The 17178-nt window shown below is 40.4% G+C and overlaps 1 protein-coding gene across 12 annotated transcripts in view; it reads left to right on the top strand.

Annotated features, from left to right (window-relative positions):
* MYO1B (myosin IB) overlaps window positions 1-17178 on the top strand; it is a 185514-nt gene that overhangs the window by 152222 nt on the left and 16114 nt on the right. For 5 of the 12 annotated variants that reach the window (XM_014837538.3, XM_014837540.3, XM_070508263.1 and 2 more), the window contains exons 16-24: window positions 531-731; window positions 1894-2120; window positions 4620-4820; window positions 6486-6579; window positions 7698-7847; window positions 11115-11183; window positions 12960-13046; window positions 13326-13412; window positions 15194-15280. In XM_014837538.3, coding sequence (XP_014693024.1) covers window positions 531-731; window positions 1894-2120; window positions 4620-4820; window positions 6486-6579; window positions 7698-7847; window positions 11115-11183; window positions 12960-13046; window positions 13326-13412; window positions 15194-15280 — 1203 coding nt within the window. The remainder of the gene's footprint in view (window positions 1-530; window positions 732-1893; window positions 2121-4619; window positions 4821-6485; window positions 6580-7697; window positions 7848-11114; window positions 11184-12959; window positions 13047-13325; window positions 13413-15193; window positions 15281-17178) is intronic. The other 7 variants (XM_070508267.1, XM_070508264.1, XM_070508265.1 and 4 more) reach the window with 2 other exon arrangements.

The raw sequence follows: 17178 nt of genomic DNA on the forward strand, positions 1-17178 counted from the left end.
AGAAAATAAACTTTATTTTGAACACATGAGCAATTTGAAAACATCTGAAACCAATTTCCCTCTCAAGCTATGAATCAAATAATGGCCTTAGAAGACCGTGCTTTGTGATTTATGACCATATGTTGGAGAGACTGCACTGTCACTTTGTTTCTGACTTTTTAGATTTGTGTTTGAATCTTTGAGGTCTAAGTTACCTTTTTCTGACAATGCAAATTGGAGTCATCAACCAGCTAAGATGGCTGAGGTGACTCTAAGTTCTGTTCTGTGGGGGGAACGGAGTCGGGGAGGGAGAGACTGATACACTGCCACCCCTACCCTACTCCCACCCTCCCTACACACACCTGGGACACTTTGAAAGAGAGCTGACTTCTGTGGCTTTTTGTTATTTGTTTTGATTCTCTGCTTTTTCCTTGTAACTGAACGGAATTTTCTTGTGACTAAGTTGATTGTGTTTGATGGTGTCATTAGGAATAATTATTAAAACAATACAGTGAGGAAGGAAGGAAACCTTTTTACTTCCCTTCTCCCAGAACACAAATGGAATCCTGGCCATGCTGGATGAGGAGTGCCTGAGGCCTGGCACGGTCACCGATGAGACCTTCTTAGAGAAGCTCAACCAAGTCTGCGCCACCCACCAGCACTTCGAGAGCAGGATGAGCAAGTGTTCTCGGTTCCTCAATGACACGTCCCTGCCCCACAGCTGTTTCAGAATTCAGCATTATGCCGGCAAGGTATGGGGGAGCTGTGAGCACCCGGCTGGGCCTGCAGAGTTATTCCCTTGAGGACACCATGCCTCGGAGATGGGCGTTCTGACCAGTGCCAACTTGTGAGGATGAACTGAGCTGCTAAAAGAGTAGAAACAATAAATGTTTCATAGCAATAGAATCTGGACTAAGTTGAGCAAAATCTCCTTAGTACTCAGAGATGAAAGGAAAGCTAGTAGTCTTAATGAAAGAGTTTGAATGTATTTTAAAAATCGATTTTACTATTTTCAAGCTCTAAGCTATCTTATTAAAAAATCTATCAACACTAATAAAGGATATTTGCCAGTAAAAATTAGGAGTCACTAAAGACTTCACAATAAGGGTGTAAACACACAAACCGTTCAGCAGAAATAGTGAATTCTTAGGTTGAGATTTGGAAATGACACTAGGGAAAATATTTTCTTTTTTGTAAAAATGCACTTATTCATTTGCTCACTATTTGGGAGAATTAATTTTTTGTCCTCTATTATATAAAGATAATTTTAAAACAGTTTTGGCAATAATTTTTTAGAATCCTAAAAGATTATTAATTACAGTTAGTGCCTCCTTTCTCATAAATAAGGTTGCAAACTTCAAAGGGAAAAAAATTCTTAATTATGTATTTAGTAAAAGTTAAGTATATAGAATCTGGATTACCTTTAATTTCAGAATGTTGGAGCTTGTTACTATGTTATTATTTGCATTAATCTGTGTCATTAAAAGATAATTTACCTAAACTCTGTTGGCTTACGATGTCTATGAAAATATCAGTGTTATCTCTCTTTTCCCCTGTCTGCTCTTAAACAGACTAGAATTGGCACATGTGAACTAAAAAAATAAAAGTAAAACCTCAAAAATATGCTCAAACACCAAAAAAACCCTCAAATCCTTTGAAAATGTTATGATAACCTTTTTGGAGTTTATCTTTGCAAATCCTGAAGGGTAACTTATTTTGGACTCTTCTGTGATTTAGACAGATGGAATTTAAACTTAGAGGCTAATTCGGTACTTGAATGCGACTAACATGTTGGGGATTTTTTGATGCCGAAAGAAGCGGCTACCCCATCGATGGTCTTGGAATATTTTTAACAGTCGTATGATGTTCTAGCATCCGGTGTGTCAGCAGTTGAGTCCTCTGTGCTGTTCATAGGTGCTGTACCAGGTGGAAGGATTTGTTGACAAAAACAACGACCTTCTCTATCGAGACCTGTCCCAAGCCATGTGGAAGGCCGGCCATGCCCTCATCAAGTCTTTGTTCCCCGAAGGGAACCCTGCCAAGATCAACCTGAAAAGGCCTCCTACAGCAGGCTCCCAGTTCAAGGCATCCGTGGCCACTCTGATGAAAAACCTGCAGACCAAGAATCCAAACTATATTAGGTATTCTGGCACATCAAATTCTTTTGACAGTGTGATTATGAAGGCATTCTCAAGGAGGGTCATAAGATCATTTTCCTGTTTGCTTAAATCTGAGTGTAGCCCAAGCAGAGGATAACTAGGTACTTACAGGTCAAAGAAGATGTTATCTTCTGTTTGCTTAAAAAATTCTCCGGTGCCCTCCCTCCCCCAAAATAAGGAATTTAAAAAAGGGCAAAAGAACATGTGGCAGGGGAGGGGAACAGATACTTAATGAAATTGGGTTGTCGGCACATAGGAGTTCTCAAATTTGTGTATTTTTTTTTAATGGGAAATTAAGAAACAAGATGTAAATTTTTTTTCTAGTAAAAGTTTTGCATGAAACTCTTGTTGGATTCTTTTTATTTTAACTTAGAGCACAGCATTGCAGCAAGTGGGGGCTTTCGTTACAACTCTGGTGTAAGGGAAAATGTCCCTCTTTCTTTCCTGTGAGAGTTAAAGGCCCAGAGAAAGTAACGATTCCTAAAACAATCTGAATTTTTTCAAAGCAAGAAAACTGCTTAAAAAGCATCTGCTCTCTTTTTTCTATGTCTAGGGCATCTTGGATATGACCATCTCACGATTCAGTAAAGACCAGCTAGGATTAGAGTTTGCAGTGTGTATTTATTGAACTAGATAATAGAAGGTGTGTTTCTAACAGGTCAGATTTCCTGTAGCACACACACCCACACATACCTTCTATCATTGTCTTTGAAAACTCAGTTATAAGGAAACTAGAGTGAAGAATGTTTTTGTGTTTGGCTTGTTTACCTAATATTTCTATTAGTAACAGATGTAAATAGGCAAAATCCCCTGGTTTGATTGCATTCAAGTTAGAACATATATTAGGTAAAGATCCTAGTTTCACAAAAAAAAAAAAACATGAAACTTTCTATGATCAGTTGCTTTTGTTATTCTCAATTAAGTAGAATTTTAAAAAAATTATTATTTAACTATACTTTATTGAGGTATGCTTTACGTGAAGTGATATGCACAGGTCCTAGGGGAACCACTCTTACTTTTCGCTGTTGTATTCATTTTGGTAGCCACTGCCCAGGTGAGGTCATGGGACGTTATACCAGCCCAGAAATTCCTTCATTCTCCTTCCCTTGAGTAGTTTAAGGCATCTCTAAGACGTCTTAATAAACTCCAAGGTTGCGAATATATTGTCATATTTTTTTTCTAGAATCTTTGTAGTTTCAGATTTCATATTAAGATCTATTTTTTTCTGTATAGATGTCCTGTTGCTTCAGCACCATATATTGAAAAGAAAAAAAAAATATCTGTTTTTCATTCAGTTGCCCTGATGCTTTTATTGAAAATCAGTTGAGTGTATGTGCAGGGGTCTAGGTGTCAGACTAGGTGGAAAACTCACGAGTCTGTTCTACTGATTTGTTTGTAAAAAAAGAAAAAGCATAAAACCTCCAAGGCCAAATAAGATTTAACTGTCCGCATATTATATATGTGTGTGGAATTTATTTGACAGTTGTAATTAGGCAGATGTAACCATAAATGTTTAACAATGTATTAATTAAGACACAGAGATTGCTGAAGATCCAAAATTGGCTTAAAGAAGATTGACATTTATTTTTTATATAGCTTCTAAGTGTAAGGACTCCAAGGCTGATAGAGCAACTCCTTCTGTTTTGTGGCTCTGGTGTTTCCAGGGTATTTCCCTCATCTATATGGTCAGAGAGGGCTCTCTACCGTGTCAACAGTCTCAGCCCACAGTTAGTGGGAGAAGAACAAGGGGAGAGCAAGTCCCTTCCTTTTAAGGACACACCCAGAAGTGGCATACGAATTCTGATCCTAGTGATCAGAATTTCAGTCACATGGCCACATCTGCTTGCAAAGGAGGCTGGGAAATATAGTCTTTCCCAGGGCAGCAAAGTGCCCTATTAAAAAGGGAGATACAGGGATATGGGGAGATAGCAATGTTTTTAATCTTTTCGTTGAGGTATATAATATGCATAAAATACAGTACGTTCCAGGAGTCTTAATTACAGCTTGTTGAATTTTTACATGTGTATACACTTGTGTACCCCCATCCAGACCAAGATATAAAACGTTTCCATCATCCCAAAAGCTTCCCTCGTACCCCGTCTCTGTCAGTCTCCACCCTACCTCTCCCCAGAGGTAACAGCATTACTGATTTCTGAGCATAGATTGAAGTTTTGTTTGAACTTCATAAAATGGGATCATAAAATATGTACTCTTTTGTGTCAGAGTTCTTTCACTCAACAAAATGGCAGTGTATTTATCCATATTATTGTATGTTTTAATTTATCCTTTTTTTATTGCTGTGTCTGTAGTGTTGTGTTAGTTTTAGGTTATTGTAAAATGACTTGAAATAATTTCAAAAGAAATGACTAGATTTCCCAAGAGTAATAAATCATTATTTCACTGTGAAGTAATTATATATAGTACTTTGTAAAACATGGATGCAGACAGAGTTTAAAACCTAAAATTTTCATAATCTTTTAGGTGTATCAAACCAAATGATAAAAAAGCAGCACACATCTTCAACGAGGCTCTAGTTTGTCATCAGATCAGGTACCTGGGTCTTTTGGAGAACGTCCGGGTGAGAAGGGCCGGCTACGCCTTCAGACAGGCCTATGAACCTTGCCTAGAAAGATACAAGATGCTTTGTAAACAAACGTGGCCTCATTGGAAAGGACCAGCAAGGTAAGAAATTCACTGATTATATTTAATAATGAATTTTTAAAGCATACAAATAGCGTGTTGTTTCCTTCACATGCTGTTAGGCAAAACAGAATTCTCTGGAAAATTGGATGTAACCTCAGTTTTGGACCCTCTTCCATCAGGATACCCTTTTGTGCCAATTCTTGATTAATTATAGAGGTCTCGAGTTTCTTTAAGGTCAAAACAGGGCTTATCAAACCCACATTTGGAACTTGTCTGTAATAGAATTTTAAAAATATGCCCATGGCAAGTTAGTTGGAGGCAATTTGTAATTGATGGAATTCATAAAAGGGTAGCGTTAGAGCCATCTTGGATCCCTTCTCTCAGCTTTTGCTTTTCTCTCAGCTTGTCGTGTTTACCCTGGGGAATTAACCCCAGCGAGAGTCGCCCAGGTCTGCACCAAATGAGAAGCTGATACCTGAGCAGATGGGGTTCAAAGTGTCAGTGTTACTGCTAGTGAAGCTGGTTTGGAGAATATGGCTTGGACCTGAGGCCGTACGGCTTTAACTCACCTGCCCTGAGATGCACTCACCCATCCAGGCCCAGGCAGAGCACTGGACCGCTGCAGGCCCATCCCGTGGAACAGCCCCTGTGAGCTCTCCACACACAGAGAGAACTTGTGTGCTGGTGGGTGGGCTGCTGCAGAAGAAAAATCAGGCCTTGCTTGTGCAGTGACCTTCCTTCTGCTCTCCCCAGTCAGAGAGGTTGCCCCTTCTCTGCGGGCTGTGGAACCTCTCTCCTGACTACTACAGGAGGGCCGGCATGCCTCTTTTACAAGCCTAGGCAGGAACTTTGGGATTGTCATGTCACTGTACTGTGTTCCCTCCGCATTCTTGCTGGACCTGGCCTTTCAAAGGAACATCAACAGTATTAGACACACACCACATATTACGAGAAGATATAGAAACTCCAGGCATACAGTGTGGTCTCGGATGTATCATTCAATACCCAAATAATGTAGGATCTGGGTACTCTTTCAATCCTCACCACTAATTTCCAGGATATTGTGATCTGTGTATATCATAATACACAGAACATGGATTTACTCCATGCCTGGCACCTAGTCCCACAGGTTAGTGGGGTGAAATTTAGTTTTAAAAACGGATGTCAAAACCAGGGTCCAGGATGGAGAGGTCAGAGCCAAGTCCAGGCCTTGCTCCCGCCACGTAAGGCCCACATTCCTTTACACCCCATTGGTCTGGCACTTAGCGCTCGCTCAGGCCCTGCCCACACTCTAAGGGGCAGGAGCAATGTTGAAAACATTTTCAAGAATTGACTGAGTAGGTTCAAAATAGTTCTGAGTTTCTTGCACTCCCTCTTGGTCCTGGTTGGTATATCGTTACAGGTATATTTGAGACAAGTATTGCCTCTGCTAATGAAAATCAAGAAATTGGCTTTAATACCACATTTTCTTCGATGATGTAGTCCTGAACCCAAATTTACTTTTTTAGCATCTCCTGGATTTGGTTTAATTTGTGGAATTCAGTTTGAAAATTCTTTGATAGAAGGATGCTAACTGAAAGAGCAATTACACTTGGAACTGAAGCTATTATTTTTTATACTACTAAGAACCTGATATCATGATTTAGGATAAGATAAACTATTTTTGTAATTTAGAAAACTGATTGTTTTTATTTATTTTTATAGGACTGGTGTGGAGGTTCTGTTTAATGAATTAGAGATTCCTGTGGAAGAATACTCCTTTGGTAGATCAAAGATATTCATCCGAAACCCAAGAACAGTATGTAATCGAAACCTTTACACCCTGAACTTATGTGATAACCATATAGGCAAGTTCTTAAAGGATGTTTAACTTCATAACATTACACGGGATGCTACCAAGAATGCCACGTTCTTGTGTTTATCTGTAGATATCCAAGAGGATGGGCAAGTAAGGGGTAGTGGAAGACCATATATATTTTCTATGAAACATCAAAATCTTTGAACTGATAGATCGTTCTGCACTTAAGAAATCATAAAGAAACTGTTAATACAACAATAAAACCTCTCTAATTGATAGGAATTGGAGGTAAATTCAGTCTGAATTTGTCATACCTGAATTATACAATAATTTTAGGAAAGACCGCCCAATTATTTAGAGGTACATGAGGGCACTTGTTAAATTTTTTTTTTTTTGAGGAAGCCCTGAGCTAATGTCTGCTGCCAATCCTCTTCTTTTTGCTGAGGAAGACTGGCCCTGAGCTAACACCCTTGCCCATCTTCCTCCACTCTATATGTGGGACGTCTACCAACAGCATGGCTTGCCATGTGGTGCCGTGTCTGCACCCAGGATCTGAACCGGTGAACCCTAGGCCGCCAAAGCAGAACATGCAAACTTAACTGCTGTGCCAACGGGCTGGCCCCCTCAAGTGAAAATTTTTTTAAAGTTAAAAAGAACACTTAAAATTCTACTTAGTAGAACTCCAAGGGAGTCTTTTTATAAGTGATTAGACTAGCATGAAGTTTAATTAGCATAGCAATTGATTGGTAATTTCGAAATTTAGATATTTGGAAAGTGTTTAAATTGTTTAAGAGAGAAACTTTGCCGGCATCGTCCTTCCATTAATAATTGCATCCTTGTACATAGTGTGTAGGTAAACCGAAGCTCAGTCCAGCCCTTCTCTGATTTGTCATAAATTCTAATGACCATAATCTAAATTGTGGATCTTGTGTGAATTCATCAAAATCGTTTTCTCATGGGCTGTTATCCGTATCATGTATAATTAAGACAATTACTCATTCTTTTTCTCCCTGCGATTGACTCCAGCATCCTGACATTGTACCTCCAGAGAATGTCTTTCATGTATGCCATGAGTTTTGAGTGGATTTTTGATAAATCCATCTATCATTTCTTATTAGTTATTCAAACTAGAAGACCTGAGGAAGCAGCGTCTAGAGGACTTGGCCACCCTCATTCAGAAGATTTATCGGGGGTGGAAATGCCGCACACACTTCCTGCTAATGAGAAAAAGCCAAATCGTGATCGCTGCCTGGTACAGGAGATACGCGGTAAGTCTCCGACATTTTGTCTGTAATAACAATGCGAATTTGCAAGTATTTGTTATGTGCTTAACTATGTATCCAATTTTTACGTATTTAGTCCTCCCAACAACTTCAGTGAAATGGCTGTACTTTTTGGTCCATTTTTTAAAGATGAGAAAACTAAGGCATTGAGCTGTTAAGGGACATGCCCACGTCACACAGCTGTGAAGTGGCAGAGATGGGTTTGAATCCGGGACAACTTCAAAGCTCAGGTTTAGTACATGACGCTGTTCCACTGCTATAGATGTGCACAGTGGGCAATCTACATCTTGAATTTGGTCATCAGATTGGAAGAGAAAATGTCATTTAACCCTTTGGCTATCGGAGGGTCAATTTTCCAGAATAATTGGCTGTTCTCTGTTTACTATAGCAGCACTGAGAATGGCTTTAATTCCAGAAAGCTAATGCCACATTTTAGTAGAATTCTGGGTTTGGTTGAAGGGTTGGATTTCCTTTAGTCCTCAGATATGTAGCCCTATTAACTATGGGAAAAGATTCAATAATAAAGTATGGTTACTCAATTAACATGGAATTCTTTTTGGAATTTCCATGCTCACTTGATTATAGATACTTCATTGGAGGCATCACACAGCTTTGAGGGAAAACCTCAAGGTTTGCCCTCAGACTCGATCTTGAGTTGCGTTCTCACAAAATAAATTTTGGTGATAAGAACACTGCTTCCAATTGCTTTTTCATTCTGTGCTTTTTCACTAGAGAGTGAGTTGGAAAATGAATGAAATTAGTAGTCAAATCTCCTGTAGGCTGTTCCTCTTTCTCAGCCGTGGAGAGGTTTTGCTGTCAGGCAGTGTACAATCAGGACATAATTTATGCTGACCTATTCTCATGTAGTACATTTTAGTGTATTATTTCCAAGCTTTAAAAATTAACGAGATACTTAAATGATTAAGCTAAAGAAAAATTGCCTGATCTTTAAGAGTATCTTTAAAGTTGCTTCCTCTAGTTAAGAGTAGAACTAACAGTACAAGTGTTTAAGTGCGAACCTATCCAGCCACGTTAACGACAAATTGATTCATTCCTGCGTGTTCTGCAAAGGCGCGGAAGACCGTTGTCACCAGCCTGGCTGCACGTGGCCCATGGTACTTGGCCCTTCTGCAGATTCATAATGCTCTATTTTCTGTTTGCCTGAGAAAGGGAAGACCAACAAGTCAGTCCTCAAGGAACCCTTTTTATCGTTTCTTATTTTGAGATCATTCAAGAAAATTCAAGGTTGGAAGTGTGCTGAATTCGTCTGTCTTGAATTCTACAGATACTTTTGAAACCCCGCCTCTGCCAGGCTCTGGGGATAGCAAAGTGAACAAAACAACCTAATCCTGACCTCACAGAGTTTATATCTAGTGAGGGACAATATACATTTAAACAAATAAATAATCAGAGCAGTTACAGATTGTAATAAGTGCTAGAAAGGAAATAGAGAACTGGGATAAAGAATAATGGGGAGACAGGATATACCTTTAGATAGACGATCAAGAAGGAACTTCTGGAAGGGGCCTTTCATCAGAAAGATGAGAAGAAACAGACAGAGAGCCAAGAAGAGCAAGTGCTTTTTGCACCCTCTCTCCCAATGTAGAGCTTTCGTATCTCGAGATGAAAAAAAGTCACCATATGTGTCGTTAATTCTTGATGGTGAGAGTCACGAGCAATATTAATTTTAGAATGAAAACAAGTAATAGCCCAATTTTTAGAAAAAGTATTAATTTGGCTCTAGTGTTATATCTGTTTCAGAATTTGAACTATATACCTCAACCAGTTAACTAGCGTGTTATCCAAGCCAGTGATTAAATCCAATATTTTCTCTGAACTGAATAACTCGAAGATTTTCCGAATGCTCATTTCAGTTACTGATTCTTTTAAAGTCCATATTCTGTGATATATTTCATGGCTCTTTGAGATGAATTTTAAAGTGAGGTAGAGGTATTTTCAAGCCTTTTAGGAATTAAAAAAAAAAAATTGAGGTGTCAAATGAATGTCAGAAGGGATGGTCAGATATTGTAGGTATAGTTCGATCTACAGCCATGGAATATTACTCTGTGGGGAACCTTAGAGACTGTCCAGCTCCTTATTTAACAGATGAGGAAGCTGAGGCCCAGAGATGGTAGTGATTTGTCCAAGCTCTCGGGGTTCTCCTTATCTTTCTCTCTGGCATCCTCTTCTGCTGCTCATGTGTTGATAACATCATCCCCCATTTCCTCTCATCTTCCAAAATGCAGCCTGGCATCCTGGAAGGCGTGTCTCCCACCTCAGAGGAAGGGAGCTGAGCAATCTAGGGCTTGCACAGAGTCACAGCATGACTTCAGTACTGTGTTTGAAATGCTGTGAAATTTCATTGCAGATGCCCACATTCCAGTGACTCTTCTGCATTAAATACAGTAAAAGGTCACTTTTCTAGGGAGTGTTCCAGCAGCCTCCACGCTCTGAGGCATCAGCCCTGGAGGTAAGAAAAGCCTCTGGGCACTGAGCTGGCTGAGCCAACACTTGGCCTGGAGCCTTCTGCTTGGAGCCTCACTGGACCGTCTTTAACCTTCCTCACCTGGACATAACTGCTGCTGCCTCTGAAGCTGCCTGCCACGCTCTCCTCCTCCCAGGACTCTGTTTCTGTTTTACACTGCGGACTTGTGTCCACTGCAAGCTCTTGAGTGCAGGGCTGGAGTCAGATTCACGTTTATGACCTTACAGTTCTATTAAAGGACTTCATGCAGAGTAGGAGCTCAATAAAGTTGAGTGGATTGATAGAAGTTTGCTTAAATTCGTTAGCGGATTTCCTAGCTTGAGGCAGAGTAAGAACAGCAAACCTGAGAGGACTGGGGATGTTAGAGGCTGACCCAGTCAGCAGCATGGTGAGTCATGGCAGCCGGAAGAGGGAACACAAAGGCAGGTGCAGAGCTCAGTGTGTATTCATTCAGTAGGCACTTAGTGAGTATCTGCTGTGTGTCAGACCCTGTATTATAAAGCATAGTACAAAGAACAGATGTTAATGGTGGTTGTGAGCCATTTAGAAATTATTAATTACATTTAGCGTACTTGAAACATACATTGGATTAGCTGTAATATTTTAGATTGATATTTTGGTTTCTTCATATACTAGTTCTCAGGTGGCATTTGGGTGATCAAGAGTTAATTGCACAAAGTGAGCAAATGCCCTTTCTCAGTCCTTGTGGTGTGTGTATTACAGACACGTAAGGAGAACTGCTAACGTTGTCCCCTTTCATCCTCCAGCAACAAAAGCGGTACCAACAGATAAAGAGTTCTGCCTTGGTAATTCAGTCTTACATCCGGGGTTGGAAGGTGAGTTTCAAAGAAATGAGCCTTATTTATTTGGAGTTTCAGGTTCTTCACAAAGGATGATGTCTGTAGACTTACTCTGCAGGGGAGCGTTCCTTGTCTCCTGCCTACCCTGTAAACAGTCAGATGGAAAGAATAAATATTATGGGCCAAGCTGGAGCCCTTGTGACCACGTCTTGGCCACTTCCTTTTAACCGACTTTCTTTTCAAGAGCATTATTCTCTGAGCAGGAAGTCCTTGAAATAATACTGTCCATGATTTCAATATCCTCTTGCCCCCTGTTTGCAAGGGAAGCTGTAGTCCAGAAGGCTGTCTCCCACTGTGCCTCTGTAACCGTGAGTCCTGCCAGACCTCAGCACCCCCAGCCCAATGCCTTCCATGACTTCCTGGTGACCGTCTTGCGGGCTGCCCCACAGTGATCGAAAGATCCTGAGCTCTGACTGTTCTAGTGGGGGGTCACAGTGGGTGACTTGGTTCCAGTTCCTTTCTGCCAAAGCTTGATTCAGGGGTCAGCAAACTACGTACAGCCCACGGGCCAAATCTAGCCTGCTACCTGTTACCCTACAGCTTGAGAGCTAAGAATGGTTTTTATATTTTTAAAGCATTTGTTTAAAAAAAAGAAAAGACGGAAAGATTTCATGACGTAAAAATTATATGAAATACAAATTTCATATAAATATATACATATATGAAATACAAGTTCACATAAATAAAGTTTTATTGGTATGCACCCATGGTCATTTATTTTGCATCTTGTCTGTGGCTGCTTTAGTGCCACAACAGCAGAGTTGAATAGTTGTGATGGAGAACATATGACCTGCAAAACCAAAAACACTGACCATCTGACCTACAGAAAAAGTTTACTGACCACTGCTCTCGATCAAAGATAACTTCAGGGCCTGCTCTGACCACTTGCCTGTTGGGAGACTTTGTGGAGTAGGCTGGATCCAGAGCGGCTGCTTCAAGGTAGTTCTCAGGCCGGGAACCCCTTCCCAAGGTAGAGCCGTGGGCCAGGAGTCCAGCGACGTCAGTTGACCGTTGTCTAGGCCCATGGGCCACCCAAGGGCTTGGTAGCTGTCCCACGCAAATGCCAAAATACAAATCCAGGCACGCAGAGTAAGTGAAGTTGCTGCTTGCAGGCTCTTCTTTGACCTTGTTGCTGAGGCCTGGGTGCAGGTCTCTGATCTAGAGACCTTTAGAGGAAGGATTCAAAGTCCACCTCCAAATCAGATGTCCTCCTGACCCCTACAAAATCAGTTTCCAGCAACTGCTGGAAAGAAGCCACTGGGTTTGGACCAGTGAGATAATTTTGTTATAGTAAATTTTTAAACATCTCTTTTGAATAAAAAGTACAGTTACAGTTACATTCCAGATAATAATAATAAAAATGATAAAATGGATTGTGCTAGACCATTGGAGATCCTCTGACCATACTCTGAGAACTGTTCTTTCCATCTGGTGTGCACCAGCTTGTATTGCTGTGGTCAGATTTGTTCCTGTCACATATGTGGGCATGGGGGGCTGCTGTCGCAGTCTGAGTGGGGGGCTACCCTGTCATGCTTGATGTCTTCATTTACCACCTTCTCTAGTCCATCCATTAGTCCATCTCATAGTCCGTTTCGGCTAATAAGCCACTTCCCCTTTTCCTTTCTTTACATTTATTGATTTTTCACTTGAGAAATGGGTATTATGATCATCTCTTCAGGTATTTTTTCCAAGTCACTATGGATTCCATTATTTGGTTAACTTTCTATTTTTCTGCGTGATTCTGAACCTTAGGCCCGAAAAATCCTGCGGGAGCTGAAGCATCAAAAGCGCTGTGAGGAAGCAGTCACCACCATTGCAGCGTATTGGCATGGTACCCAGGTAGGCCAGAGACGCCCCAGGACAGCAGTGGGTCAGAAGTAGTGTGTGAAACAATGACCCTCTTATTCGGGGACAGAAAATGTTTCACTGGCTTAAGCTACTGAGCACGCATTTGCCTCTCGCTCTTTCCACCATTTTGGTGTGGGGTGGCGGCACACGCTTTCGCGTTGACTACTTGGTGGTGATCCATGTCTTTCTTCTTCTTTCTCCATTGGGAACCAGCAGTAACCTTTCCTGCCTTAAACTTTTCTGTAACTGCTTTTCAAATGCATCACACAGGCACGGAGGGAGCTGAGCCGGCTGAAGGAGGAGGCTAGGAATAAACATGCTATTGCAGTTATATGGGCTTACTGGCTTGGATCGAAGGTACTCGATACGCACATCCCATCACTCCGTCCTGGAATCTGCAATAATCAGTCCGTATCTCTAGCATCTCAGGGGATGAATGACTCCAGTTAACAGTGGCTCACACGGGTGCATGTCCAGCAGCTGGATTTAATAAACCTGGAGATGTTAGTGCCAGTTGTGCACGTGGGAAGCTTAAGCATGTGTAGGAAAAGACAACTAACTGTGTACTAATGAGGCTCTGGTGTGGTTGCTCTTTTTTTTAAACCCTTAAGTAACTTGCACGTTTAGTTTCTTTTTATTTTTTCCCTTTATTCCCCCCCGACATATACTGACAGTTTTCTAGGGGTATTTTTGTGTGTAGGGGGCATGTTGGGAATGTTAAGTTTTGGGCTTCTATTGGTCTTCCATAACGTGTTGACGATAGAAATGCCTTTCACGCATGCCATAAAAAATATTAATCCATGAGAGAAATTGTTTGTTAGCCTCACTGTAAGAGCTATTGATTATTATCAGCAAAATATTATATGTGAAAAGAATTATCATCTGTGATTTGACAGAAAGCTATGTTCATGCAAAGCTAGCTCTAATTGCCGCTGAAGAATCTCAGGAATTTCAGCATCAGCTGTTTGTTTTCAGCAACAAAGGCCTCCTGAAATGCTCTCAGTAATCCCCAGGCAGAGCTGTGGGCTCTGTGAACATTTCACATACCCCAAGGGACCAGAGTTTTAGATGTTTTTGTTATTTAGAAAAATCAAAGGTCATCTCTGCTAAAAATGTGTATTCCAGTTAGAAACACAAATACCAATATAGCCCGATCTTTTTAAGTCCACCTTGTCAGCATTATAAGCCCATCTTGTGAGAAAGATAAGAAAAGTCAACACTTGCCTGCATAAAGATCTTAACTTGCCAAAAACTAACCAAAGTAGTTCATTTGTGTTTTCCCTCGAAAACCTGTGAAGAGCTAGTTCCTTGAGTAGACTGAGGGAAGTGGTCCCAGCAGAGGCAGAAGGACTCTTAGATGGTTCTTCCTGGATTTCTCCACTGAATGAGCTCATTTCCCAGTCTGAGTACTATTACCTAATGAAAAATCAATGCCTGTCTGTTCCTGTCTTTTAAAATAACATGCCTCAGATTGATTTTTCCCTAAGATTAATTTTTAAACTTATAAATTGTTTCACTTTTTATCTTGCTTCAGTAGATTTCACTGTTTGGCGCCTTAGCTGATATTGGATTTTGATACGTGCTATTTCTGATTTTCTAACTGGAAAGAATTTGGAGTTTTGTTTTTTTTTGTTGGAACTTCGGAGAAACAACCTTATTCCCTTCCAAGTTCCTAAATGGTTGTTCACCAGAGATGTCTTTTTATTCCAAATGAATGAACTCAGGGATTCCCAGTCTCCGGCCCCTGGGCTGGCAGCGGTGGGATGTCCACTGAAATCCTTAGGCACCCCTTGCCGTTCTGCAACTTTGATAACTAGTGAGTGTGGAGAAGGAAGTGCAGAGGGAGAGGGAGGAGGGAGACAAAAGGAAAAGAACGGAAGTAAGGCGGGGAGGAGTGCTGACCTTGGGTACCTCACAGATTGCCCTTCTCTGGAACAGAGCCTCAGGGCACTAAAAATATGCGGGACTGCTCCCGCCTGACTCTGATTCTTTGGGTTTAAAAGATTATGCACCATTCCTCTATCATTCTGAAATCCTTGTTCATAAATGGGCTCTTCTGTTTGGTGGGGTGTCTTTTCCCGTCATTTGTGCTGTCTGCGTTGGGCTGTCTCTTTTATTTACTATCTAAAACGTTCTAGGCTCGAAGGGAGTTGAAACGCTTGAAGGAGGAGGCTAGGCGTAAGCATGCGGTCGCTGTCATTTGGGCTTACTGGCTTGGACTGAAGGTACTTCCTCACCCCCTTCCTTCTGCCCAGGGTGAACTCAATGAAGCCTAGCACCTACTAACCCGAGAAAACCATTGATTATGCTTGCTGATGGTCTGCACAGTCTTGACAATGTCGTCTTGCCTAATTTTGTTTCTTTTTGAGAACAAACCTACACACTAATGTTTTCTTTTATTGTGATGTATTTCTTTAAATGATAGATTTAAAGGAATAGCAGTGTGGCATATATTATCCAAGAGAATTTGTTATCCAAGTTCTGTTTTATGTTATCTTTATGAGAATTAAGTTTTTTTCATTCACGAGACAGAATTTGAGTAGTTGCGCTACCAGCTGACGCACCGTCTGCAATGACCAGCCTCGCATGACAGGCTTTTGTTTCTCTTTATCCACCTATTCTGTTCCAGCGGTGGCTCCTGGAGCAGAGCTTTCTTCAAACCGACCACCATTCTAATTATTCAGCATAGAAACCAAAGGGTTTTGCACATTTTGATGAGTAAGATGAGCAGTGGGGTTAAAGAGAACTTCGGTTTCAAATGCCTGCTAATTAGGGCAGGATTTATTTCCAAGTGGCACTTACTGCTTTAGGGAAGGACGCGCATAAGTAGATATGACTCTGAGCTCTGGAAAACCTTTGAGAACTACCTTAGGCAGTGTAAGGATTTTGTCTTCCTAATATTCAATAACTTGTCGCCATAGGGAGTCATCCATATTGTCTTTTTGAGATAATTAGGCCCCTTTTTGACACTATTCCTCTTTATTATTTTTACTTTAATACTATAACAATTCATCTTTTTATAAATATTTGAATATTATCCAGGAAACCATTGCCTCTGAATCTGAATAGCATTAGCAGTGTCCTTAAACTCTGCTTTGAACAATCTGCATTTTTCCCTGAAAGGTTAGCCTGTAAACTTTTGGTAAATTAACCTTTTTGATTAAACTGAATATTCATCAAGGAATTTTTGAAGTAATTAAGAAGTAACTTAAATACGAATTTAAGATGTTCTATTTCAAGAATTCTGAACAAGTTTTGTAACTGCTTTTCTTAAAGTCAAAACTGAGGGTTTTATTTCCTATTTTATTCATATGTTCTAATTTGCATTCTAATTTTCATGAAAGAAAGGAATAAACACTGAGTCAGGATTTTTGCTATCTATAATGATTTCTACCAGCAACATCATGTTTATCTTCAGTTTTCTGGGCTTAATAAACTGCATATCATTTCAAAAACACTTTCATATTAGCAGTGTGTGCTAGTAACCTATAAACCAAATTCAGTTTGTAGGTGAATGCTGTTTATTTTCCAGTTTCTAACAAAACAGATGTGTCTTAATATGTTACATTATTATTGGTATGAAACAAGATTAAACTTCTTTGAAGTCCAATAATGTAGTAGTTTCTTTTTAAAGAATTATGTTGATATGAGCAGTAGTTTTGCCCTTTTAAATGATTTGATTCTTGTGGAATTGGTTACAAAGTTCAGCAGACCCTTTTAGGACTCCCGGGGCGTGTAAGGGGAACTCCTTCTGTATGTCAGCATGCTGTCACCAGGCTTTGTCAGTGCGTAGCTGATTTCAGGAGAAAGGGCCTGTCCTGTCAATATCAAAAAGCATGTTGCAATGAGCTCAGTTACAGTGAGGTTCAACTAAATGTAATAGGACTTCTAACATATTTCCAAGGATATGTTTTCGTGAACCTCACTTTAACGTCTCTGCTTTCCTACGCTATTAGAATGTCAGGAGCCAATTAATAGGTACCATTTTTCTTCTCCCGGTCCCTTACCTTATAAGTTTGAGATTTGAAATGGTTCCAAATCTAAAACTCCGTGGCTGAGAGAGAAATGATAATCAGTAACATAGAATGTGAATAAAAGGAAGAGCTGCCTATGTGGTGTATGG

Source organism: Equus asinus, chromosome 4, assembly GCF_041296235.1.
Source record: "Equus asinus isolate D_3611 breed Donkey chromosome 4, EquAss-T2T_v2, whole genome shotgun sequence".
Lineage (NCBI taxonomy): Eukaryota > Metazoa > Chordata > Mammalia > Perissodactyla > Equidae > Equus > Equus asinus.